This window comes from Dioszegia hungarica (assembly GCF_025882075.1).
Source record: "Dioszegia hungarica strain PDD-24b-2 chromosome Unknown MKK02contig_31, whole genome shotgun sequence".
Classification (NCBI taxonomy): domain Eukaryota; kingdom Fungi; phylum Basidiomycota; class Tremellomycetes; order Tremellales; family Bulleribasidiaceae; genus Dioszegia; species Dioszegia hungarica.
In genome coordinates, this window is record NW_026515780.1 from 94,298 (window position 1) to 119,003 (window position 24,706).

The window sequence follows — 24,706 nt, forward strand, 5'->3', positions numbered from 1 at the left end:
GACCGTAGCCTTCCTAGGAGGACTAACTTATCTTACAAATTATGGTTCACAAGCTGTCGTGCTGCGCATACGCGATTTGCTTGTGCCACATTCCTTCATCGTTCATTCCTCGCTCAGACCTTGTCCCAAGCTTGCTCACTTGCGTGTTCGCTGGGATATCGCACTTGTCCCAAGCTTGCCCACTTGCGTGTCTACTCCCACTCGACTGATCATGAGCTCTACCGATCTCTTTCTCAATAAGCCGACGCCAAGTCAGCTTGGAGAGAAAGGGAGAGTCGCAACGCTTGGTCAGTCTTTCTCTGCCCTGTCTCCTATTTTCATCGCTTCCTACCAGAACTGCCAAAGGGACATTAGACCAGGCCACCTAATGGTACTCACCCACTGACATGGACACGCTCTACCACTGACCTGGCGTTCGGTCACATTGTTGCCAGATCCACGCGCGGACTGGTACTGACGAAAGATAGGGATGTTCATCATCGATCATTTCGAAGTGACGGACCCCGATGGTCAAAAGCGTCAGACCGAAGAAGAAGCGGTGCGTCGGCTTCGTGTACATAGTGGAGTACGAGCTGATCCCGTAGATAGGCGGAGGCGGGGTCTACGGTAAATACCCCACTGACCTCTCGCGCGACGCGCAGAATGAGAAGACACCGTACTGATTACTGATACAGCGATGATCGCTGCCCGAATGTTCTTATCTCCGTCGCACGTCGGTCTCGTCGTGGACAAGGGCACCGACTTTCCACCCGCTTTCGAAAATAAGCTAAGTGTGCTGGGTGAGGGCGTGTATTGGCGGGCCAGGGAGGGCGGAACGACTCGGGCTTTGAATGTTTACTCGGGGAGTGAAGTAGGGTGAGTTGATCTTCTGACATCCTGGTACCCATGGACTCCCCTTAAGTACTATTGCCCGAGACAGCACCAGAATCCAGCGGCGAACAAGGGGGATAGAGCTGAGCCTCAGCGAGGGACATCAATCGTTCCGGTACTTGACACCATCGCTCCAGATTCACTTGTCAGATCTGGTCTGTCCGCCTTCACCGTGGGCGCAAGACCGGCCAGAATGGGTACACGTCGTTGTGCGATATCCGAGAGCGCACGCTATTGTCGCTGAGCGGGACGCTATCGCGCGGGGAGAGGTCGAGGGGGTGGTTTCATCTTGGAAGCCGAAGATGATCTGGGAACCACTGGATGTGCAGGTAAGAGCAGCTCAGAGCAGCTCTTCTCCTTGACCGGTTTAGAACACAGATCTGACAATACAGGGTGGAGAGAGAATAGGAGTAGACGAATGGTGTCGCCTCGCCGTCAACTTCGAGGTTATCTCACCTAATCTTCTGGAGCTACAACATATCCTGCACCTCAATCACGACACGCAGCAAGACACGACAGCCCAAACAGAGTCCGCAGCTACCCGTCTTCACTCCCTTCTTGAACCACTAGCCCAATCGTCCGGCCGTACAATACCGACAATCGTCCTCCGTGCAGGCAAGTACGGGTCTTACACTATCAGTCCCACCTGGAAGGGCTGGACGCCCGCGTACTGGCAGGAGGAGGAGCAAGGGAGAGTAGTTGATCCGACGGGGGGCGGGAATGGGTTCTTGGGTGGGTTTGCGGCGGGGATGATACTTTCCGGAGATGATGCGCGATTTGGTAAGCTTTGCCCTTGGGCAGACGGGCGGGGAGGCATGGAAGTGGCTGACAGTCTCAGCTACGATCTGCGGATCAGCGGCTGCGAGCTTCATGATCCAGCAACGGGGGCTGCCTGTGTACGGTCTGTCAGGTCAGGATGGGGTCGGGGGAAGGTGGAATGGCGATGATCCGTGGGCGAGAGCAAGGGACATCGCCGCAAGGATGCAGGAGCCATAGCTATGGTGCCCTACAGTAGAGCGCAGTGCATACTCTCAGGGCGAACAAGTCAAGCTCAAGCAGTAGGAGGGGAAGTTTGCAGACACGATATTCATAAAGGCTACGAGGCCGTCATACAGCGAAAACGAAGTAAAAGAAAGCTCATCCCATCCATATCGCCGCCTCACATTATCGGCTGGTCAACACCTAACAGGAGACCAAAAAAGCACATGGGTCGAGATCGCGCTAGGCCTTGCCGCCGGTCGCCTTGGGCTTGGCGGCAGTTCCGCCCGCGGTCTTGGACACGAGGGACTGCCATGTCAGCGACGATTTCAAGGTGATGAGAAGAGCAGGACGAGACGCGGGTGGGGGAAGGAGGGGTCGAGCGCAGCGTGAGGAAGGGCTAAACAAAGGAGGGCAACAGCGACCTACCTTGTGGATGTGAGGAAGCACACCACCACCGGCGATAGTAGCCCTAATGAGCAAGTCCAGCTCCTCGTCACCGCGGATAGCGAGCTGCAAGTGTCGGGGCGTGATACGCTTGACTCGAAGGTCCTTGGCGGCGTTACCTATGGGTCAGCTGGTCCCGCAGAGCGATGCGCAGAAAGCAGCTTACCTGCGAGCTCCAAGACCTCGGCGGTCAGGTACTCCATGATAGCAGCAACGTAGACGGCGGCCTTGGCTCCGACCCGGATGTTGTTGGAGTTCTTGGAACGGAGGAACCTGTGGGTCAGCTCGTAGTTCCCATCGAGTCAGAGGGGGTAGTGGAGGAGCTGACCTGTGTATACGACCAACAGGGAACTATGATGATCAGCTGAAGCTTCGGAATGGCTTTGGTGTGCACGAGAGAGGGAAAGCAAGACCCACCTGCAGGCCAGCCTTGGACGAACGCGTCGACAAGACCTTGGTCTCGGATGAGGACTTTGCCTTGCCGCCCTTCCCGCCGGTAGTCTTTGAGGACATTGTAGATGGGTACGATGAGTGAGTAGGGTAGAGGTAAGGTATAGGAGACAGTGATAGTATGTAGGGAGGTAGGTGATGGAGTGAGGTGAGGTGAGGTGGCGAGTGGGGGGGGCGCGCGCTGGGCGATGAAGAGGTAAACAAACAAAAGGCCGGGGAACGCCGAACAGGTTTTGATCACGTGCGGCTAGCTGGTGCTTTTACGTCAGCCGTCACCCGACCTTGCACTTTCAGCCTCTCTTAGCTAGAGCGTGTACCATGGCCATAGACTGTTCGCCTTCCATACACCTCTCTCCCTCTCTATAGCGCCTCTCCCGCCCGCCCTTGCCAGCGCAGACCGTGTGACCCCGGAGTATAGGTGTCCCGCAATATTCGTGCCGAAATGCCTCCCGCATCGCCGATGGCAGACTGGGATCACACCCTCTTTGCGGACCTTCAACATCTGCTCGGCCGCGTCGTTGCCCAGCCTACCACCTCGACACTGCGGCGGCTGTTCCAGAAGCTGGACGAGGCAAGACCGTGGCTCGTCTGCTTGACCAACATACCTGGACCGAGCGAGGCGGATAAGCAGCGGATAGAAAAAGGTGAGGAATTTCACGACGTCATCTTAGAGAGCAAGCTGATCACTTCAGGTCCGACCACCACACCCAATGGCGCCTCAATACAGCTCTCAGGCGACCTCCTCACGTCTGCTCAACAAATATCCGAAAAGCTATCCATCTCCCAACTCCTCGCAGCCACCCTCGTTCTCCAGTCCGAGGAAGAACGTCCGCGGTATCCCTCTCGGTCCAACTTTGAGATCGCCACCTTCACATACCATGAATGGACGGGACAGATGCTCGACTTTCTACGGGAGCTCCTGCGGCTGACGGCTCCGTCCGAGGCGGACCTGAGCCCGCCGTTCGACCAATTACGGAATTGGGTGGACGAGCTCCTTACTATCCGGACACCCCTCGCGTCGGGCGGAGAAGGAACGCTCGTGGACCAGATCATCTCACAGCTGGACGTGGCGCAAGGGAGGATATCGAAGCTGCTGCAGGAGAGGTCAGGGTCGATGGCGGAGTACGAGTCGGTCTCGTTCCGAATAGCGGCGGTGCGGAGCGAGCAGTGCAAGATGGCGGGGATACTGGCGGGGATATGCGAGGCGGGGATTGTGGGCAAGGCGCAGGTGTTGAGGATGTTGAAGTGGTTGAAGAAGGTGGAAAAGGCGGATGTAATCATGACGACTGTGCTTGCGTGAGTCTAGCCTGGAGAGACGGGGAGTCGGGCTGATGGCAGTTCGCTCTTTGCTGCTTTACGACCGCTGGAGATGATAGATCCGGCCCATGTGCGGTATGATGTGAGTACAGAATCCGTTTCATGGAATAGAGCTGACGAACAGATGGTCGACGGGTGGATTAGGGATGTCAAGTTCTTGCGACTTGCAGCTAGCCATGTCGTGAGTGCGCCATTTGACCTCGCTGAAGTCCAGCTGCAAGAAGAGTGGAAGATTCCCCAGTTGCGCGACGGGGCACGGCTAGCCTTCTGCATGTTCTACCTCTCCGCCCTTCGACACGACGCGGCGGTCGCAACGACCGGTATCGAAGCGCCTATGGCGGAGCAGTTCATCCTGGACGCGCTCGCAGGGGACGCTCTGCGATTCCTGCGGGAGACTATCCTGGCGATCCGGAGAGAAAGAGGGCTGGAGGAGCAGGACGAGGCACAGGCGGCAGCGGAGGATGCTCTGGTCAAGCTTGCCACTCGGTCGGACCCGGATAACGACGACATCATTATTCGGCAGATCCAGGAACTGGTCGACGGTCTTGCGGTCAAAAAGAACTTTCTCCGAAACCTTCGGAATAAGGAAGAGGACGTTTCTATCCGGCGGTCCCAGGTCGCTCCCCCACCAACGTACTACCAGGACTTCCTCTGGCTCATGGCCACTGTCTACCGGTCATTACCGCCAGACAGTGCCGAGGACTTTTGGGACAGCACGGCCTTTATCGGCGTCCTTCTCGACACGCGGGGCAACTTTCCCGGCCCCGCATTCTGGGCGCTGTTGACTGCGCTGTCGACCGGCCCAGCGTGCGCTGCCAAGTGCTTTGAGCGGATGAAGGATTCTCGGCTCCCCTGGTCGGCCCTCTTCAAATTCTACCAGCACTACTTTGACATCCTCCCCCACCTCTTCGAACCCATGAAATCCAACCGGAGCGCCAGCCTCGACCCCATGTCGCAGGAGGAAGTCGACATCTGTATCGGATGGACCAAACTCCTCTCGACCGTCGTCCGGTACTCGCCCCTCGCTCGGAGCGCGCTTATGCAGCATAAACCACATCCTCTGCAGCAGCTCTTTGACTTTGTCAATTGCGATATCCCCAATGATCTCAGAGCGGCCATTCTGGACGCCATCACGGCCTTCTGTAGCCGGACGGGCGAGGCGGTAGATGACGATATAAGGAACCGGGCGGTAGAGCACTTCGAGCGGATATCGTATGCGGACCCATCGCTCGATAGCCGGTTCATCGACCCCGCTCGGCTGCCTCCGCCGATTGGCTGGATAGCCAAGACGGAGTATGCCGAGGTCGACGCCCAGACCTACCCCGTCACTCGCGCGTATATCCAATTCCTCACTATCCTACTCCCCTCCCCTTCAACCACACCAACTCGACTCGCACCACGCGTTGCCAACGTTCTCCGTCGAGGCATACACTACGTCCTCGATCGGATCCTCCTCGTTCCTGGCGCCAGGCGATACCTTAGAGAAGCGGAGCGATGGGAAATGCTGGATGGGATATTCGCCCTGATGGAGCGGGCGTTATTGGCGTTCGACATGTCTGACTTGGTCACACAGGTGGACCACCGGTCGGTCGGAGCGGTAGCTACGGCTCTGTCCGAGGAACCGGGCTTCACCGTCTTCCTCCGCGTACTCGGGGAACAACAGATCTTCGCCGTGCTCGCCGGTCTCGTCGACAGCGCCATGGCTGGTCCTTCACCCCGTCCCGCCCACATCCTCCGTCCACTCCGCCGCGTTCTTCGAATGTATCACCGCATCCTCGACGTCCAGCTCGTCTTCTCCGACGTCCTCCTCCTCACCCTCTCGGACCCTTCCCGTAATTCCACCCACCCCTTCCGCCGCCCATTAAGCCTGCAGAGTCTCGACCAATACCTCCTCACCCACCTGTCCAACGTCAACGCCATCGCCCTCTTGGTCGGCGATGACGACCTCGCCGTCTCCCTCGTCAGTCTAAAGATATTACAGGCGCTCGCGACGTCGCCGGTGTTTAGCCGGAACGATATCTTCCGGGGCGAATACTCGAGCTCGGTCAATCGGCTGGCGGGGATCATCGATGCATCGGATGACTCGATCCGGATCGCTCAGGGCTTCTGTACCCGCCTTGACGGGACAGGAGACACAATGACATCGGGCGAGATCCATGAGGTGGAGCGTAGGGTATTGGCGGGTACAGGAGGGCATGCGGATAGGGAAGCACTCCCCATCGTCATCCGCTCGGCTATCCTCGACCTCCTCATCGAGGGGACTCACAGCGATATCTCGGGCCCCACCCTCGCTCACTTCCTCCTCGGCTTCGACTTTAAAGCTGGGGACTTTGGACTCCAAGATCCTCGACTCCCGGACTCGAGGCTGTCATGCCTGCACATTGTGCTCCGGCAGCTCAGCGAGGGGTCGAGCGAGGTCTGCCTTGGCGACGTCCACCCTCTCCTCGCGGCCAAGAGCGCACAGTTGATCCATCAACTCTTCTCCCGGTCGGTCACTGGTAAAAGCACCATGAGCTACGCGTCGTCCATCTCGGGATTCTCGGAACGCCAACTCACGGACTTGCCGCGGTACTGCCCCTCTGCACCGCGGGACGATCTCCCCGGCGCCGGGATCGCCCAGTCCGCAGCTGGCGAGGTCGGCACCACCGCCGAGACCCTCGTCGCTTACCTGGACTTCCAGAAGTGGATCATCGCCGCCGTCAGTCTTGACGTCTTTGCCTTCGAGGGCAATGGGACGTCCGCCAGCGAGATCGCCGAGCTGGTATTCCACGGCACGGACGGCGCGGAGGACGGAGACGATTCGGGCGGATCACGGCCGCCTCTCATTGTAGACGTTCTCGCCAATATCGACCTGCAGTGGCGGGAAGAAACCGATCCGGCCGCGCAAAGCCGTGCGCTAGACTTTTTCGGCAGCTTCGATTTCGACCAGTTCAAACGGGCCGACGTGGACTGGTGGGACGTCGAGGCGCTCGAAAAGACTATGCGGTCTTATCGGCGTCATCTCCAAAAGACCGGCAGTCTCTCTACGGACGCGGCGGTCCAAGCTATCGAGGCGGAAATGACATTCGTCCTGCAACGTCTGGGACAGAAGAACCGGGAGACGGATATCAGTCTGGCCAAGGGGTCATTCTTGACTTCTTGGAATGCGGCGCTCAAAGTCTCCCTCGCGATGCTCTTCAAGTACATTGCGGAGGAGCAGCAAGAGGTGGTTCTCTTTGAGCTGCTCGATGCGCTCTTGGATCGCCTAGCGGGGGATCTCGTCTCGGCCACCGGTGTCCTAGAAATTCTATGCGAGTCGGTACTGGTCGTCATGACTGCCCTCGTCAATATGCTCGGCGAGTTCGAGGGTGCCAATCTCCCCGTCGACCGGTTGTCTGCGGCATTGCAGGCTATCGTCGATATCATTACTCGGCCGGGAACGACCGAGAGCGCCCGCGGGAACCTGTACGCCGCTATCGGGCAGTACCTTACCCTTTTGACTCCTTCGGCGTCCTTCGGGGAAGACGGATCCGTCGCTGGATCAGTCATGACGGTCGGCACGGCCCTTCCTGGCCAACCGCTCAACCTGCACCGGACAACCCTGGCGGTCATTGCCGCAAAGAAGGATCGGTTCTTCGCTACCCTCTGCCGAGACGCCGCGGATGATAGGGACGTATGGAAAACGGAATGCTTTGCCCTTCTGGGGGCACTGGTGGGCGTGTGTCAGACTGAGCGGGATCGGCAGGCAATATCACCCTTGAGTCAGGGAGGATACTTGCCGCTCTTCTTGCGGAGTATCAAGGACCGGGAAATTGCTCTGCAGGAATGTTTGTCTCCAAGCCCAGGTCAGTTCTAAGGCCGACTCAAAACGACGCTGCTGATGTGCAGAAAATCTACACGCGTACTGGGTATACGAGTCCAAAATCGCCTTCCTCACTGCCGTCGCGTCCACTCGGAAAGGCGCGGAAGATCTCCTCGACGCGGGCGTTTTCGAGGTGTTTGCAATGTGCGGCTTTATGGCTGTTCAGCCCATCTCGGAGGACGTCCTTGCCGATCCGACGGTAGCGGAGATTGTTATCCGGCAACACCGGGTCCTCATCTACGCGCTGCAGTTGATTGTACGGGTCTTGTCGAGCCTCAACAAGTCGTCACGGAGCGGAGCGGGACATGTAAGTCTCCTTCCGTTGCTGGTCGAGCCTAGCTGATGGAATAGGGAATAAGTTTGCTCAACGCCCATCGAGACTCGCTGCTTGTCTTACTCCGGGAGAACCAGATGGCGGTCACGCTCACGGGGATCGAGGAGACGCGGTTGATTGTCTCGATATTGGCGATGGTGGTCCACAAGGTGCCCGTGGAGGACTTGGTGAGTTTAAGGTTGGGGCTGGAGCTGACTATAGCGATCACCGACTGGATTTGGCGCGTTCCACCTCGGCGTTCTCTCCATTGCTGCGCGATTCTTTGACCATGACGCCTGGACTGGCGCGCTGATCAATCCAAATGAGACACATGAAGGTGGGTTCTCACTTTGCCGCATGAGGACCAAGCTGACTGTATAGCGGAGTCGGACGTCCTCGCCCTGAATCACACCCTCCTCGTCTACCTCTGCGGCACCACCGCGGGTCTCAAATCCGGAACTGCCACCCCCGTACTGGTCACTGGGGCGCATCGCCAATCCGACACTTCCAACAAATACCTCGCCTCGGCGCCTTCGCTTCAGATGGCGGTGGACCTTCTTGCAGATCTGACGGAAGATCTGGGGGACGTCGGCAGTGATTATGAGATTGTATTGGAGAGGATGCAAGATGGCGGAGAGCTAGATGCGGGTGATGTCCAGGTAGGTTTACATGGGCTTGAGATTTGTGACGGTCAAGGAGCTGATGGGACAGCGACTACAGAGCGGGGTGCTCAAGGAGGAGGCGGATACCGAGACTGCTTTGGCTGCGTATACCCAAAGAGGGCAGATGTTGTTCAGTGAGTTAGATCTTCTAGCAGACCGGGCAGGAGCTGACCGCCAGATATGATCGAGTCGGTCCTCCTTCTCGTATGGCGACATCTACTCTTCTACGCCAATGATGCTCGTGGGGCCCAAGAACATGTACGACCAGGAGACCTTGCCGCTTCGCTTGGCGCATTTAGCGGGTCCCAGCTGGACGCGTCACGCTCGAAAGCCGGGACCGTGCGTGTATTGGAGCGGATAGCTGGTGGGCTGAGGGGAACGCTGGAGAGGCTGGACGATGTGGATGTGGTGAGTAGCAGTCAGAAAGACAGGGACAAGGCTGACAAGGTAGCATCCCGATCTGCAACAACGTAACGACAAGGGGGCGGCGTATCATGGGATGTTGATTAGGAGAGTAGGGGAATTGATCTCTGGGCTGGCGGGGGAGGCTGCAGAGCAATGATAGCGCGCCTGTATGTAGAGTAGCTTTGATGCAATGTCAAGGAGCTCGTGAGGAGCGTCGCCAGAGCATTCCGGCGGATCCGAAACGCCGGAAAGAGGAGGATATGTTTAAAAGACGAAGCCGGAAATGTTTTTGTCCGTAAAAGACGAAGATGACCCGGAATAATGTTTAAAAGACGAATGCTTTGGACAGATATCCTCACAAGTCCGCTGTGAGTTGTCCATTGGGCCGGCAAAGAGTATCAGCAGGTAGCTCGACGTCTTGGCTACGCCCATGCCAAATTCCAAGTCCGTACGAGCGATACCGTCTGACTGAGCGTCTGCGGCGCGGAGGGGGTTTTTGGGACTTGTTCGCGTCCCCCGGGACCTCAGAAACCCTGTTTTTGGCTCTGATCTTCGTCTTTTAGACAGGTTTCGGACTCTCTTCGTCTTTTACGGACAAAAACATTTCCGGCTTCGTCTTTTAAACATATCCTCCCGGAAAGAGCGCATGACCCGCGTGCTGCATGATGCATGTCTTGCCCCCAAGCATCGGCCGGCGGTGCCGCGTTGCCGAGAAATACCGTACTCTCTGGCTCTTGCGCCTTCGGCTGCGGAGGGATCGCATTGGTCGGTGTATCGAAATGACGGCAGATGCGCCGAGGCCCCCGGCTTTGGTATGGCCGATTCCCTGCAGGCTTGGCTGCTGCCCTTGCCGCCCGCCCTTGGCTGCCCTGCCTATTATTGCCTCTCTCGCTGTCGTCGCCCCCATTTGCCAGCCATTTGCCCCGTCGGTCGGTAAAACCCCCACCCTCGAAAATCCCGAATACCCCTTTCCTCGCTGAATCAATCCCTGTTTGTTCCCTGTTTGACCCTATCCCTATCTTCTAATCAGCCAGCAGGTGTCCGTGTGGACGAGGAATTTCGCAGATACAGCCATAGAGTGCAGCCAGCTGGTGGTCGAGTAGCTAGCTATAGAGAGTCAGAGCTGGACAGGCAGAGTAGGGTGGCGCGAAACGACGATACACGACACACCGTCCGCTTATCGCTTTCGATCGGTAGAAGAAAAGCGGAACTGGGGGAACTGTGCTCGTTTGAGGAAGAGCGACGGAGCTGAGCTGTATCTGAGGTGAGTTAGCGTCCTTGCTTGTCGGAGTCGTGAACGTGCATTCTCTTGTCGGAGGCTTTGTGGCGGACTAGGAAGAAGGCGGAGGCGGGCGGTATCAGTCATGGATGCTGTGCCTGTCACTAGCTACGGATGCGCATTGGCTTCCGACGCAGAGCCGTCCAGAGTCTGGCAGAGGGAGGAGCGGAGCTGTATGGAAGATGGCCTCTTTCTTGAAACATGGGCACACACACACACCTCGTCCGCCTCCCAAGCATCACTTTTTTCGCCTGCCATATTTTGCACAGCTACAGACAGAGCTGATCATACCTCTCAGTGTCCATCATAAATTTATCTCCACCCTGTCTATATCAGTACCCGCGCCGACCTCCATACCCCACGCTGCACGATTCTCCAGCTTCTCCTACCTTTGATCTTCTGCCTATCCTTCACCCACCTTTTGGCGAAAATTCTACTCGTCTTCCCTCCGTCCGTCTTTCTGCTCCGCCTCGCAAATTCTTCCAGGTCCGTACTCGCCGATCCCTTCGGCGGTCTCGGACGAATTGCAACATCAGCTGCTCTCGGCGTGACAAAATCGGCGAGGACTGAGACACGATTGTTTCGCCATCCTACGCGGAGATAACTAGAAGAGACTGGGCGGGGTCGCGGACTCAAAGTCTTTGTAAGCCATGTCCTCTCTACTCTTTTCCCTTACACCTTCCCTTTTTACAGGGTCATATGTCTCTTATCATTCAGAGATGGACCACGCTGAACACATGTCCCCTCTCCAGCCACCCGCGTTAATTTGGGCGACCATGTCGGGCCAGACTTCCCCTACGCAGCCGAATCATCCTCAACAACCTCCGCCTACCTACGCTCACACTCATACCACGCCCATCACCCCCATTACCGCCACGGCTCATCCTGCTCACATCCTACATACCGCGCATACCACCCCGTCGTCCTCTCTCGGTCTCAGCACGGCGACATCCGGATTTCCCGATGTCCATCTCTTTTCCCACATAGATATCAAGGACGAGGTCGAGGGTCTCCCGCTTCCCGAGCTTCCACCGCAGAGCCAGTCGGCGCAGTCGGGAGGATCGTCGGGCGAGGTGACGCCGCCTCCGCCCACTTCAAAGGGGAAGAACGGGGCGACAGGTCCCGCAGAAGGAAAGGCGAAACCCCATCTGTGCCATATCTGCGGAAGAGGATTTACGACGGGCGGGCATCTGCAGCGGCATCAGAGGATACACACTGGTGTCAAGGCGTTCAGATGTCCGTATCCCGGCTGCGATACCAAGACCAGTCGGCAGGACAATCTTCAGCAGCAGTGAGTGTCTCTCTCGGATCTTAGGGATATCGAGCTGATTCCCAGCTATCGTACGCATCTGTCGCCGGAATTGCGACGAGGAGATGGGTCACAAGCGAGGGCGGCGGTGAATGCAGCGATGGAGGCGGCGGGGATGAAGTCTGTCTCTACACGACAACCGCGGAAATCAAAAGCTTCCAACGCGGGTACACCTTCCTCGGCATCTGCTACGGGGAGTACTAGCCACTTGCCCTCGCCGTACCAGACCCCTACGTCGCAAGGGCCGAGCCCGTACGCTCCGTACATGTTCGATCCGACGCAGCATGGCTACCCCGCATATCCCCTTCCCCCGCCAATCCAAATGCTCCAGCCTCACCCTCAGCAATCGGTCAACTCCTCTCGAGCTCCTTCACCTACGAGCGCTCACCATCCGCAGGCGGCCGGACCCGGACCCGGTACGATCAATCCCAACCAGCACCCTCATCAGCACCAATTCTACCCTCAACCCTTCCCGCCATACGGGTACCCCACGGCCATGCCGCCCCAGGCGTACCGGCACTTTGCGGGCATGACGAATCCGTATGCTCCCCCTCACCCACACCACCCCATGTACTCGCCCGGCGGTCGACCGGTCGAAGAAGCGGGCCCGCCTCCGCAATTTTACGGTCATCACCTGTACAGTCCGATGCAGCCCAACTTTGGTCATTCAAGGGAAGGGTCGTACGGCGGCATGATGACGCCTGGGTATGCTCAAGGACCTATGGCGAATGGAAATGGGTATCCGCCTCGGACTCAGACCAACACGCCGATGAGCCAAAACCACGGACACGGGCAGGGGCACGAGGACGGGAAGAATGGGGATCTGTCACTTTCAGCGTACGCTCGCGGCCATAGGCCAATGACGCCCAGTTCGGCGAGCGTCGGCGTGGGTCATAGCAACGGACACGACGATGGGATCGGGAATGGGGATCATGGGCCGGGGATGGGCGTGCACCGATCTGGCGGATCGAGGAGGACACCGCCAATGTCATCCCAGGGCGTCGATCCGTCCAGTATGAACCGGTCGATCCCTCCCGGGATCATCCACCACCCTTCGTACGGCTACCAGCAACCGCATCCTAGCCAGCATCACCACATGGGCGGTTACGGGTACGGGACACCGCAGTCTGTGCACAGTCTGGCGGGGCGGAACCACGCCTCGGCGTTGAGTCAGCGGGCGAGCATCTCGAGTTTGTCGGACGGGTCGGGCGGGGGAGAGGAGTCGCAAAAAGGTCAGCTCTATGCTTAGCATTAGTGGCAAAGCTGAAATAGTAGCAACCAACTCGGTATAGCAATAAAAAGTCGAGTGGGGTGAAGTGTGGTAGGTAACTGCAAGCTGAGCGCCGTAGCGGCCAGTGTCGGATCTTGCCTAGTCATGTAGTTCATCGAGATGGGTATGATCTAAGCGTCTAGTATTCTACTGATATTCTATGGCCACGCACCCTCGCCCCCTGCCTTCTTCCATGCTGCTGATCCAGCGACTCTGGCGCGGTTATCCATCATCATCGTGTTCATACTGAATCTCGGCGTACGCCGCAGTCCCTCCATGATCGTCCTGACCTTTTGCAAGCCCTCATCATCCGCCTCGGCCAAAGCAAGAACGACCATTCCGAGCGAATCCGGTTCGAGGATGGGACATAATATTAGAGGGATGTTGGCCGGTGGATATTGCCGGAGCAGCGCCCAGCCAGAACGAGGGGGAAGAGCGGTGAGCGCGCGGAGGAGGAGGATGCCGGTCCCGGATGCTGTCGAGTTGGGATCTGTAGGTGGAGTGGGAATGGGAATGGGTGAGGCTGGGCGTGAAGAGGAGGGAGGGGTCGTTTCAGGTACAGCTGCCTTGGTGCTAGTTGTGGAAGGCGGAATCGCCGCCGATGCCACTGGCGGTGATGCTACTGCTTCTGGAGCTCTTGTAGAGGAGCGTGGGCCCGGCTCAGGAGCGGCAGCTGGGGGGATGTACGCCGCCTTCTTACTGGCCCGGGTGGTCTTTAGCGCCGAAAAGGTAGAGGGAGGTTTAGGAGCTGCTTCGACGGCTGGGATCGCGACGTCTTCAAGAGTTGGGGTAGGTGCAGAGGCCGGAGCAGGGGCCGATGTAGGACTGGGGACCGGCGTAGGTATGGGGTTGGGCATTGCTCCATTTGCTTTCGTCGGTGCTTCTATGGGCGCTAGGGACCGCTTTGGCTTCGCTGCCTGGATGATCAGCGATGATTTGCACACAATATGGGGCTACTGACCTTGGCTACTATTGAGCGACCGCGCAACGACTGAATCTCCTTCAGCTCTTCCAAAGCAGCTTCGTTCGCTACTTCAACTATAAGCAGCGCTTCCAGGTCTGCCTAATCAGCTTAATTCGTCGGAGGTTCAAGCTCAAGTCTCACCTGCTATAGCCTCGTCGAACTTCTCCATCCCCTTCCGAGACAGTGCTCTGCGATATAGCGCCTTGATATTCCCCTCCTGCTTTTCCAGCGCAATGGTGCAGTCCCTCTCCGCGTCGGCATACCTGCTCATCAGCCCATAGCTCCCTCTCTACTATGAAAAGGACCCACTTGTCCAGCTTAAGGTACGCTTGTGCGCGGTTCCCATATGCCAGTGGGTCTTCAGGATTGTGCAGGATGGCTTTGGTATAACGTCCTGTCAGTACATCAGCAAAGGTCTGGAGGTTGAGTAGGGTGAGCGGAACGAACCTATACTCTCGCTCCAACGCCCCTTCTTGAACGCTGCATTGCCCTGCCTCCATCAGTCTCTGCGCCGCTTGGCCATGTTACTCACCCACTCACCTCCGCCCTTGCCGCGTCTGAGTCCGCCTTGCTGACTGGGTGACTCATGGTCGTCGAGGCATATGAGCAGTTGACAGTCGGGAATAGCCGAAATGATCGTCATCAACCAACGTACCAACGCTTGCGACTTGCCACCCTCGTCCATTCTACATATCACACCTCATCCACCATGCCGACCACACGCAGCAAAGGCAAGGGCAAGGCCACAGCCCCGTTCGAGCCTGAACCTACAGAGCAGGACCCGCTCTTACCATCCAGCATCAATGCCCAGATCGCCGCCGATCGTCGTCCCTTCTCCTCCCCCCGATCCCGCAAGGTCGGCCATATCCTCATCGCTATCGGTATTGTCCTCCTCTCCCTCCTTATCGGTATCGGGATCCTCATCGCCCTACTCGCCAACTCATTCAGGCCGTCCGAGGCCGAAATTGCCGCGCTGTCCAAGACGGCATTCAAATACGATCCCAATCCCATTTCGGTGTCGTTGTTAAATGTCACGGAGGATGGGGTGCTCATCAACGCGACGATCCTGTGCGGAGTAGACCTGGATCGGGCGATGGGGATTCAGCGCTTCGAGTCGGAGGAAGAGCGGGAGGCGGCGGAACAAAGAGGGGAGAGGGGGACGGGCGCGGTGTGGTGGGAGAAGCTGAGAAGGTGGGCGGCGGCTAAGGGGTTGGGAGGGATGTCGGATCGCAGAGCAATCGTCACTATGCCGAGCGCTATCAACATCTTCGCCAAACACTCCCGCTCCGTACCGCTCTTCGCGGTCCACATCACCGAGCCGATGGACGTCCCGATGGTCTCGGGCGTGCAGGACAAGCAGGACTGGATGCGGCCTATGGCGGTGTTGGTACTGGCGAAGCCGAAGGCGTCTACGGGCGAGCTCATGGAGTTTGGGCAGCGAGGCTGGGCAGAGGGGTCCATGAGCGTCGTGGTGGACGTCAAGAAGGCGGTGGTCAACTTGCCGGGTCTGACGGGATGGCTGTCAAAGTACGGCACCATCGAGAAGAAGGGGATCGTCATGGATGTGGACGTACCCAGTGAGTGCTATAGCCCGCGTCGTCTCATGAGCAGTCCCCAAACCTTTCGTTCTTGACCGACGGGTCTGACACCTTAGTACCGCACTATCCCGGTCTTCCCGAACCTGGTCGCCCTGTCGACTTTGCCAAACTCGTCAATCTCGAAGGGTACCACCTGAACAATAACGGCGATGCCCTCGAGATCCACGCGGGGGCAAGTATGCCAAACTTCGCCAATACCACCACTCTCAATCTCACCATCCCGTACGGTCTCCCATTCTCGGTCGTCATCCCCAGCCCGGACGGAAGCGGGGAGAAATTGCTTTCCGAGGTGATCACGGAGCCGGTCATCCTGGACTACACGGCCAAGGATATCAAACTCCGGATGTCGGGTCGGATCATCAGTGATCCCAGCGAGGGCGACTCTCCGCTCGGTCCCTTTATCCATAACTACCTCACCGGGATCGATAACAACATTACCGTTCGGGGAATGGCCAAGTACCCCTCCTTCACATCCAACACTACGGAGAGACCACCTCACTGGGCTTTGTCTTCCCTGAAATCCATGGAGATCAAGCTCGTCATCCCCGGTCCATCCCCTCCCCCTAAAATCATCAACTCGATGTCGCTCGAGCACATGCGGATATCCCGCTCGGACGGTGAGACCAAGGCGTCGGGGACGGTCAACGTCGAGATCGATCTCCCGGGGGATATAGGGAGCATCGAGGTGGATGTGGAGAAGGTGTTGCCGGAGGTGTACATGTTTGACGGGCCGGTACAAGAGGGAAACGGGGAGGAAGAGTATCCACCAGGCGCATTCGGGCATATCAAACCCTCGGAATACCTCAACTCGACCACGGTCAAGGGTCTGGATCCCGAGTTCCCCAATCGGCTTACGGTCCGCGCTCCCCTGATCGACGTACCGGTCGAAATCCTTCCCGGGCGCAAATCGCTCTTGGCGGACTTTGTGAGGAAGGTGGTCTTTAAGGGTGGGGCGATGGCAGGGGTGAATGGCTCAGCGAGCGCGGTGATGAATATGAAGGGAATCGGAGGGAGGGTGGTGATTGATGGTCTACCGATCAGGGGGGAGACTTGGGTGGGGCGGCAGAGACTACAGGGGAAGAGCAGGCTGGAGGTGGAGGATTAGCATTAGCAGAAGCATTGTATTGTACTAGATTATCTATGTATCTAACGATTGTTCTCTTATCTCCTCTCTTAGCCAGTCTGCAGTATCTCGGCTGATGTTCCATCTCGCATCTAGGGGCTTGAGGTCGAGGTCTGGGTCTGGCGTAAGAGCAAGTGCGGCCAGAGCTAGGTAGGAGTGATAGGGGTCCGGGTAGTCGTCTGGCTCTTTCCCGAAACCGCCTAGTGGGGATTGAGCGGAAAGGAGAAAGGCGGTATTTAATGTTGAGTCGAGCAGATCCGGTTGACCTAGTATCTTTGGGGTCAGTGACTTCCCAGTAAAAGGACGTACTCCTAGAGCGGCACCAATCCAAAATGAATAGCAAACATCTTGTAGCTTTCCGGGACGGCCCTGAAACCCGCCGAGCTGGCGCTGGGTCGACCACCGTATGGTATCTTCCCGATTTGGCGTGTCGGGCTGTAAAAGCGATAGCGACGCGACAGCGCAGTACGTTGTTCCGCCTCAGAATCAGCCGAGTTGATTGTATGCCTTACCTTGTGCCTCAGTCACACCAGCGCGAGACGCATAAGCTCCTTCCCAGGTCTGGTCGTCAGCAAATAGACGCCGGGGGAACGCACGCGACATTGGTTCATGAAAGAGATGCAGGACGACCGGTCAAACGCGGACACGTCTTTGAGGATATCGGCTATGACCACTGCGCAGTAGGTCATCCGTAGGTCACTCTGAAAGTCTGTGGTGTGGGAGCTGGATGTACGAGGGAGTGGCGAGAAGCTGCAGTATTCAGTGCAGTCTGAGATCTGACTCACGATCCGTCCGGAGCTTGACAGCGCCGCAGGAATGCCTTCAGGCCGGGTCTGTTCAGCCGGTCTAATGGCGCTCGGAGGATGGCGAGGCAGAGGAGTGCGGTGTATGTGGAGGGAAGATGACCCGGGGATGTCTCAGGATTCTAGCATCAGCCATGTACCATGACGAGCGCATACTGAGGTGGTCATATATGTCGATCCGCGGAATCCGCCCTCAGCTATATATGTCCTCAGCTCAGCCGGCCTTCCGCGATTCGGCAAAGACGTACGAGCTTGCAGAGACCATATCCACTCCACCCAGCCTTTCCGCTGCTCTTCCGTAGTCTTCTTCTCCAGAGCACCTAGAAGATCCAGTCCCGATAAGCAGAAGTAGGCGATCGTTATCCTACCCATCAACTGTCAGATCACGCGGACGCGGCAGCCGAAAGGGTCGGGCGGACGGACAACTGACCGGTTCGAATCGTGCCCTTCTGCCGACGCCGGCAGTGCTCCCAGACAGCGCAAGAAGTAATTGATATGTGCGTTTCGCTTGAACGTGCGCTGCCCGGAAGTCGCCATGTCAGCCTTTGTAATCAGTAGCGGTAAGTACAACGCAGTGTCCTCGCGGGCATTGAGCAAGTTCACGTTCAAAGAGGTTGATTCGGATCTGCCCGACGTGTTTCAGATTGTAAAATTTCCATCATCATCTTCACTTCATCCATCTACCTCACAAGTAACCCAAGATGCCCGATATCAGACTCAAGAATCAGGTCAGCGGACCCTCTGATGAACAGGGACGAAAGCTGATGGTTGTTAGCCCTTCGATCTGGATTTCCACCCGACGGAATCGGTAGTGTATACCGGTCTCCTCACGGGCGAAGTCAAGGCGTTTCGGTATAACGACGAGACGGGCGAGTCGTCTACTTCATGGAGCGTCAGACCGTCCAAGCGGACCGCACGGGGATTGAGCGTGCAGCAGGATGGAGGAGCGGTATGGACTGGCGGAAAGGCGGGGGGATTATAGTGAGTTTCTCCCTCGGAATGGAGGATTTGATACGAAGCTAGCTGATGTGCAGTGAATTGTCTACCGCCGACGGAGCTATGAAGTCTGAGCGGGTAGCGCACGAGTGAGTATGATGTCGGGTAGGAGCTGACAGTAGTGTACCTATCAATCGGGTGTACTGTGTTAACGAGAACCTGGTCGCTTCGGGGGATGATGATGGGTTGATCAAGGTATGTCTCCTGCTATGGTGGGAGCTGATGCTAGCTCTGGGATCCTAGACAACAAGAAGCGGTCCGATCGTATAACCACCACTTTGACTATATATCAGACTTTACCTATTTTGAGGACAAGCGACAGCTCATATCCACCTCGTAAGCTGAGTCTTGGCAAGTAACGCAGGAAGTCGCTGACGATACAGCGGCGACGGGCACCTCTCAGTCATCGACATCCGGTCAAATAAGACCACACCCCTCGCTGTCTCTGACGACCAAGAGGACGAGTTACTATCTATCGCGCCCATCAAGAATAATACAAAGGTGATCGTCGGGTCCACACTGGGTATATTATCCGTCTGGAACCGCAAGATGGGATGGGGGGATTGTGTGGATCGGATCCCTGGTCATCCCGCTTCTATCGACGCGATCGTCGCCTTGACACCCGACGTGATAGCCACGGGCTCAGAGGACGGGATGATTCGTGTTACCCAGCTGCTACCTACCAAGTTCTGCAAGTCGCGACGCGCTGCTCGTTTCTTACCGCTGGAACACGCTGACAATCCAGTGGGCGTGATCGCGTCGCATGAAGAATACCCTATCGAGCGGCTCAAGCTGGACAGAAATAAGAGGTGGCTGGGGAGCGTCAGTCATGATGAGTGTGTCAAGTTGACGGATGTGGAGGATATCTTTGAAGAGAGCGATGGCGAGGAGGACGAAGATATGGAAGGGGGAGGAGGGGATGGGGACAGCGATGAGGAAGTGGAAGAATCCAAGCCGAGCAAAAAGGAGCCTAGTTTCTTTGATGATTTGTAGATGGAGATGCTGCATACAACTATGGATCAATACCCAGGGAAGCGGCATACGCTTCCGCTTTGCCTACATATACACCATACTCTGTCCCGCTCATAACAGTCGTCAATCTCGCTGATCCGCCATTGAGCCACTCGTCGACGCTCGCGCACGGGGCCTGGTTCCACCATGTCCGCTCGACCATTTCCAGCCTGAGCAGACCCAGTCCGACACTCCCATACGTGTCGTGGAGGGACAGGATCTTGCCGGCTGATTTGGGCTTCTTCGTTGATGAGCTGGCCGGAGGATGGTAGGTGACCTCGCCGAATGTGCCTGGAGTCAAGGCCTCCCCGGGCGACAAATCGGCAGGCAGAGCGCTATCCGATCGAAGAGGGAAGAGGCTTATAGGCAGGATCCGCTTCCTCGTCGCGCCGGTATGATACGTCCGGACCGTCAACTCTTGGCCCACATAACAGCCTTTCCGGAAGTCGACTAATATCAGCTTTGCTACGGACGGGACGTACCTCCTCCGTGCACGTCCATACAGCTCTCCATCGGTAGTGCCGCCTCGGACACCAGCTCCTGTGGGCCTTCTGGTATTCCCAGCCGCATTCGGTTCAAGTGATAGTCGCTCTCGGAGCTGATTGTTCCAAGAGCTAATTATTAGCTCGGTCAGCGTAAAGACTCACGTTCACTCCCAGCTGGGACCAAGATCTGTTGCCCTAGCCCATCAACGCCCGCCCGCAGATCCCAGCACCCCACCTCCTGACTCCGCAAGCCCAGATCGGCGATCCCATCCGGCCAAGACCAGCTCGCCTCCGCCGCGCCCAGACTCCCCGCCTTCCACTTCCTCTCCGGCTTTGACCCCGCTTCTACTCCCCACATCCCCCACGCATCCCACTCAGCCGAAACATCCTTGAAGCGGACTTTCGAGCGGAGCTTGAATGGCTGCAGGTATTTCTGGAGAGGGGCCGGGTGATTCGGCGGTGATTCGTGAGTTATGAGATATCGGTCCGGCTGGACGGGGAATATAAAGACATCATGGAGGACTCGTCCCTACTATTAGCTACGGTGATGCCATGACGACTTACGCTGGCATTGAGAAATCCACTATAGCCGCCTTGGATGGGCTCGACGTCTTTGCAGGTCAGACCTTTGAGGAACTTTTGGGTATCGGGTCCCGAGATCTCTAGGACGGATTTACGGCTCAGTCGGGCTGCTTGGGCAGCTGGAGCCGAGGAAGAGGCTTGTCGGCTCTGCGCGATGAGGCCGCGGCAGCGGTGGCAGGTAGTGAGAGGGCGCATGGTGTGTGAGAGGTAGATGGATGGGTGATGTCAAGATGAAACGAGGAATTCTGATGACGTTTCAATCAATCTGGCTCTGCCAACCTTCTCAGCTCTGCCTTCGTCTCCACCCACTCGCTATGGCTCGATGACGACCACACCCCGCTCGGAAGACCGCCCAATCAAGGCAGATGAGACACTGACGGTATCCTCTACGTCTTCGTCAGCTTCCGCAGCCCTCGCAAGGTCGTTGTTCATCTATGTCGGTGAGCTCCCGACGCCAACAAAGCTGACGACAAGGGTTCATGTTCCGCCGACCGTCCAAGCTCTTCCGGCCAAGTAGAGGTGAGGATCTGCCCTGACCAAGCTCATTGTCAGTGGACACTTTCGGCGGACTTAGGCAGCTCGCTATAGCGGCTGATCAGAGTCTGTCGCCCAGCTTCATCCGGACTCTACTGAGCAGTCGGAGCGGGGTACGTCTGGGTGTTCTCGCAGGTCCGAAGGCTAGATGGTTCTGCGCTGATCTGAGACAGATAATCGCTGTTCTAGTCACCCTCTTTCCACCTCTAGTGGTCAATGCCACCCTGGGCTTTCTTCTCTTCACGTCGCACTCATTTCTCGCGCTCGAGCTCGCCCGGCTGCCGTTCTTCCACCATAAGAAGCTTGACGGCGAAGCGGACCCGGACTCGAACTCGGAAGGAGAGGAGGAGACGTTGTCCCTTCAGACTCTCCTGCAGGGTCCGACGGTCATACCCCAGCATGCGACCTTGTTGTCCAGTATAGCTGGAGCAGGGGCGGGCGTTATCCAAGGTCTGGCATTCACACCAATAGAGAATGTCGTCCGGTACGTTGTCTGATCTGGGCTGCACTTGTTCAGTCACGAGCAAATAAAGCAAGCTGACCCGTCGCAGCCTCCTCCGTGACTCCGCAACGTCCGCAACAGGCCTCCTGATCCGCGTCCTCCGCCTTCCACTCCGCGCCGACTCGCCCCTCCACCTCGCTACTTCGGGCCAGACACCCAGCTCGCCCATCCAGGCCGTCCGGAACTTTCTGTCGAGCGATACTTGGCGGAAGAATGCGGGGTGGTGGTCCGGCTGGAGATGGACTGTCTGCCGAGATGCGTAAGTTCCGCACACTTTCATTGACTTGAGGCCAGCTGTCGCTGAGCTCACCTGCCGTACCCTCTCCTGTACGCAGCTGATAGATCAGCGTGAGCTATGCCTGCTTCTTTGCCGCCTTTGACATGTCCCGCCGACTCGGACTCCGCGTTAAAGCTTTCTTTGGCGGCGGTGGGATCCAGCGGGACTGGAACAACTTCATCTATATCGACATGGGGTGCCCTGGATCCGCGGGCGAGGCCGAGGTTGAGGCTGTCCAGGGGAAGATGCGGACATCGACACCGACAATAGCGAGGGTGGCGCAGGCGGGAACGATCGTGACGGGCGGAGTGATCGCTTCAGTTGCGGCCGAGATGGCAGGAAGGCCATTCAAGGCGTGCCAGATGATCTTGCAGCACGCCCGGACTAGCCCTAGTCCTCAGGCGGCGAAGTACCCGATCCTCCATGTCCTTCGGTCCGAAGGCGTCCGGCCCTTCATTCGCTCCACGCATCCAGTGACTGCGCTGGACCCGTCCTTGGGCGTATGGAGGCGCACGATGAGGAGGGCGGTGATCAGGATGGCGGCTGTAGGACCATGGGGAGCCGGATTTCTGGCTTGGTCCTGGTTTGGCGGGGAGATCTGAGAAGAGACATCGAACACTGTGAACAAGTATACTATCTAGATTACATCACATGTAGACATCTACTCTAGATCTCTCGTTACCACCGCTTATACAACTTGCCTTCCGCAATCTCATACACCATCATCCGCCTGAGGAACGGCATATTCCGAGCCCCAAACACCCATTTCCCAGCCCCGAGCTCCAAGCCCCGCGACCTCATCTCTAGTGTTTGACACGTAAAAACACCGCAGTCGACGCCATTATCTTGCTGTGGTGTGGTCTGCCCATTCAGCTCTGTTGTGACTCGGACTTACGTCGGCCAGGTATTGTAATGTCCAGGGGGCGGCGTCGAATTTGGTACCCAACTTGGCCTCGTGTTCGGCCGCAAAGTATCTCATGATAGTCTATTTATCATCAGCACAGCTCCAGCTCCGGCCTCGAAGATGAGAGACGTACATTGTATGCCTTGTTCGCCTTTTCTTCTGTCCCGCCCATCGAGTCATAGTACTCGACCCGTTTCGCCTTCATATCCATGACGGCTGCGACCCAGTGCATGCCATCGTCGTTGATCGGCATAATCATGAGGTCCAGATCGAAGATATTGACCTAGAAACGCAGCGATCAGCATTGCGCAAACGTAGACGTAAAGCAGACATACCTTCTTTGTCCACCTGCCAAAGCTCTTATCATACTTGCCCTGCATCTTGACAAAGAAGAAGGTATTGCAGTAGAAGATCTTGGGCAGCTTGCCCGTCTTGTCCTCTGCCGACCGCTTGGAGAGCATGCCGCCGTAAAAGTTGATGATTTCGTCATTGAGCCATTTGCCTGGCCGGAGACGCTCGATAGATGTGGCGTGCACTTCGGCGGTAGCGCTAGACCTCTTGAAGAGCCGGTCACGGAAGGCGGCTGAGACCTGGATAAATGAGCTACGTGATGACTGGAGACTTACAATGCGGTCCTCATCTTCTGAGAGTGCGGAGGGGACAGAGGGGCGCACTCGCGCTTCGGCAGCTTTCTCCGCCTCGGCTTTGGCCAATTCGAGCCGTTCGAGGATATCGGCCACATCCTCGTTCGAGTGCTTGGACGCGATGGTTTGGGCTCTACGAGCTGTCGCGGGCGTGGGGGTGTATATTTTCTGATCCATCAGCGACGGACCCAGCTTGGACTTACAGATGATGACGAGTTCCGAAGCGTCGAATCGAGCGTAGATTTGTGGCTCTTCTGCATGATACGATCATACTCGAGCTTTCCAGCCATCCCCTCCGTTTCTGCACATCAGCACGCGCGTACTGTACCTCAAAGCACGAGAACTCACTTCCGGACGCCTTGAACTCTTCCTCCTTCACCGTTCCAATATTGAACAACATTCTGCTCTTGGCGTCCTTGTACTTCAATCTCGCCCGTTGACTGAGCGACAGATCCGCCTGATGCTGATGCTTGTGCGAGTGCTTGTCTCGCCGCTGGGAGATGGCGGCCCGTTTCCGCGTCTCGGCCTTGGACGCGCGTTCGCCCGTGCTGGCGCTCCAGGGGTATTCGCGCTCAATACGCTCTCCGCCCAGATGCGGTCTCCGCCGAGTCGGACGTGGTTGTTCCCCCGTCGGTGTGGGCGGGCGGGAGTCGTCAAAGTCCTGAAACCGCCTCAGGCGGCTAGGACCCGCCTCACCCTGCTGCACAGCTGTGAATGTAGCTGAAGGATCCCCCTGCTCCTCCTCATCGTCGTCAGGGATGTTGACGGGATTGCTTCGACTCCCGCCTTGGTGATGTGGTTCGACAGCGGTCAGGCTGAGGTCGTACTCGGAGGATGTGGATGACGAGGATACCGGTAGTTGTGGGTATATCTTCTCGACAATATGGACAGGACCTATCGTCAGCTCCAATCGCCTCAATGCTCACCTTCTGCTTCTACCTCTGCAGGCGCGGCCGTTGGCGCGAACCATGACTGCAACCAGCGCGACATGAAACCCAGCTTATTGTGGACGGACGAGGACGCTGATGAGGACGATATCGCTCGTTTCTGCCTCTTTTGTTGCGGTTGAAAAAGGCTTATGGATGAAAATGATGATTCCGGTGCTGATCTCTTTGTCATGACAGAGGACTAGGTATCGCTGT

General features: G+C 57.3%; 12 protein-coding genes across 12 annotated transcripts; 6 read left to right on the forward strand and 6 right to left on the reverse strand.

The window, feature by feature from the left end:
• Positions 1–211: 211 nt before the first annotated feature.
• Positions 212–1,866, forward strand: MKK02DRAFT_20913 (Ribokinase-like protein; the record flags this gene model as incomplete). Its single annotated transcript, XM_053086334.1, has 6 exons — positions 212–287; positions 468–542; positions 675–855; positions 965–1,199; positions 1,272–1,650; positions 1,709–1,866. 6 exons carry the CDS (start codon positions 212–214, stop codon positions 1,864–1,866), a joined length of 1,104 nt encoding a protein of 367 aa, XP_052941889.1.
• Positions 1,867–2,091: 225 nt separating this feature from the next.
• On the reverse strand, positions 2,092–2,808 carry MKK02DRAFT_41258 (histone-fold-containing protein; the record flags this gene model as incomplete). Its single annotated transcript, XM_053091496.1, has 5 exons — positions 2,092–2,157; positions 2,278–2,414; positions 2,462–2,568; positions 2,624–2,646; positions 2,713–2,808. 5 exons carry the CDS (start codon positions 2,806–2,808, stop codon positions 2,092–2,094), a joined length of 429 nt encoding a protein of 142 aa, XP_052941890.1.
• A 379-nt stretch (positions 2,809–3,187) lies between these two features.
• MKK02DRAFT_20864 (nucleoporin Nup186/Nup192/Nup205) lies at positions 3,188–9,440 on the forward strand (the record flags this gene model as incomplete). Its single annotated transcript, XM_053086327.1, has 12 exons — positions 3,188–3,389; positions 3,438–4,041; positions 4,084–4,144; positions 4,187–4,243; positions 4,277–7,886; positions 7,930–8,210; positions 8,255–8,404; positions 8,439–8,553; positions 8,598–8,869; positions 8,928–9,012; positions 9,057–9,286; positions 9,330–9,440. The coding sequence occupies 12 exons, from the start codon at positions 3,188–3,190 to the stop codon at positions 9,438–9,440; spliced, it is 5,778 nt and encodes a 1,925-aa protein (XP_052941891.1).
• Positions 9,441–9,807: 367 nt separating this feature from the next.
• Positions 9,808–10,820, reverse strand: MKK02DRAFT_30659 (uncharacterized protein; the record flags this gene model as incomplete). Its single annotated transcript, XM_053088104.1, has 3 exons — positions 9,808–10,302; positions 10,454–10,542; positions 10,778–10,820. The coding sequence occupies 3 exons, from the start codon at positions 10,818–10,820 to the stop codon at positions 9,808–9,810; spliced, it is 627 nt and encodes a 208-aa protein (XP_052941892.1).
• Positions 10,821–11,644: 824 nt separating this feature from the next.
• Positions 11,645–12,622, forward strand: MKK02DRAFT_8576 (transcriptional regulator Nrg1; the record flags this gene model as incomplete). Its single annotated transcript, XM_053093706.1, has 2 exons — positions 11,645–11,853; positions 11,899–12,622. Coding segments are annotated over 2 exons (933 nt in total), but the record flags the coding sequence as incomplete, so codon positions are not given.
• Positions 12,623–13,299: 677 nt separating this feature from the next.
• On the reverse strand, positions 13,300–14,693 carry MKK02DRAFT_41261 (uncharacterized protein; the record flags this gene model as incomplete). The annotated part of the gene is made up of 6 exons (XM_053091497.1): positions 13,300–14,058; positions 14,103–14,200; positions 14,247–14,368; positions 14,415–14,499; positions 14,553–14,595; positions 14,646–14,693. The coding sequence occupies 6 exons, from the start codon at positions 14,691–14,693 to the stop codon at positions 13,300–13,302; spliced, it is 1,155 nt and encodes a 384-aa protein (XP_052941894.1).
• A 121-nt stretch (positions 14,694–14,814) lies between these two features.
• On the forward strand, positions 14,815–16,808 carry MKK02DRAFT_20914 (uncharacterized protein; the record flags this gene model as incomplete). Its single annotated transcript, XM_053086335.1, has 2 exons — positions 14,815–15,682; positions 15,760–16,808. The coding sequence occupies 2 exons, from the start codon at positions 14,815–14,817 to the stop codon at positions 16,806–16,808; spliced, it is 1,917 nt and encodes a 638-aa protein (XP_052941895.1).
• A 33-nt stretch (positions 16,809–16,841) lies between these two features.
• MKK02DRAFT_20972 (terpenoid cyclases/protein prenyltransferase alpha-alpha toroid) lies at positions 16,842–18,166 on the reverse strand (the record flags this gene model as incomplete). The annotated part of the gene is made up of 8 exons (XM_053086341.1): positions 16,842–17,099; positions 17,136–17,305; positions 17,339–17,387; positions 17,423–17,576; positions 17,612–17,751; positions 17,786–17,826; positions 17,878–17,993; positions 18,060–18,166. The coding sequence occupies 8 exons, from the start codon at positions 18,164–18,166 to the stop codon at positions 16,842–16,844; spliced, it is 1,035 nt and encodes a 344-aa protein (XP_052941896.1).
• Positions 18,167–18,330: 164 nt separating this feature from the next.
• Positions 18,331–19,618, forward strand: MKK02DRAFT_35534 (monoubiquitination-related protein; the record flags this gene model as incomplete). Its single annotated transcript, XM_053089197.1, has 7 exons — positions 18,331–18,357; positions 18,405–18,610; positions 18,664–18,714; positions 18,748–18,820; positions 18,855–18,961; positions 19,009–19,337; positions 19,371–19,618. 7 exons carry the CDS (start codon positions 18,331–18,333, stop codon positions 19,616–19,618), a joined length of 1,041 nt encoding a protein of 346 aa, XP_052941897.1.
• A 19-nt stretch (positions 19,619–19,637) lies between these two features.
• On the reverse strand, positions 19,638–20,898 carry MKK02DRAFT_20987 (putative transferase CAF17, mitochondrial; the record flags this gene model as incomplete). The annotated part of the gene is made up of 4 exons (XM_053086347.1): positions 19,638–20,086; positions 20,119–20,250; positions 20,284–20,650; positions 20,686–20,898. 4 exons carry the CDS (start codon positions 20,896–20,898, stop codon positions 19,638–19,640), a joined length of 1,161 nt encoding a protein of 386 aa, XP_052941898.1.
• A 127-nt stretch (positions 20,899–21,025) lies between these two features.
• Positions 21,026–22,618, forward strand: MKK02DRAFT_41266 (uncharacterized protein; the record flags this gene model as incomplete). Its single annotated transcript, XM_053091498.1, has 6 exons — positions 21,026–21,143; positions 21,178–21,222; positions 21,256–21,350; positions 21,411–21,721; positions 21,789–21,998; positions 22,087–22,618. 6 exons carry the CDS (start codon positions 21,026–21,028, stop codon positions 22,616–22,618), a joined length of 1,311 nt encoding a protein of 436 aa, XP_052941899.1.
• Positions 22,619–22,694: 76 nt separating this feature from the next.
• Positions 22,695–23,741, reverse strand: MKK02DRAFT_20970 (uncharacterized protein; the record flags this gene model as incomplete). Its single annotated transcript, XM_053086340.1, has 5 exons — positions 22,695–22,877; positions 22,912–23,001; positions 23,054–23,203; positions 23,256–23,510; positions 23,547–23,741. 5 exons carry the CDS (start codon positions 23,739–23,741, stop codon positions 22,695–22,697), a joined length of 873 nt encoding a protein of 290 aa, XP_052941900.1.
• Positions 23,742–24,706: the final 965 nt, after the last annotated feature.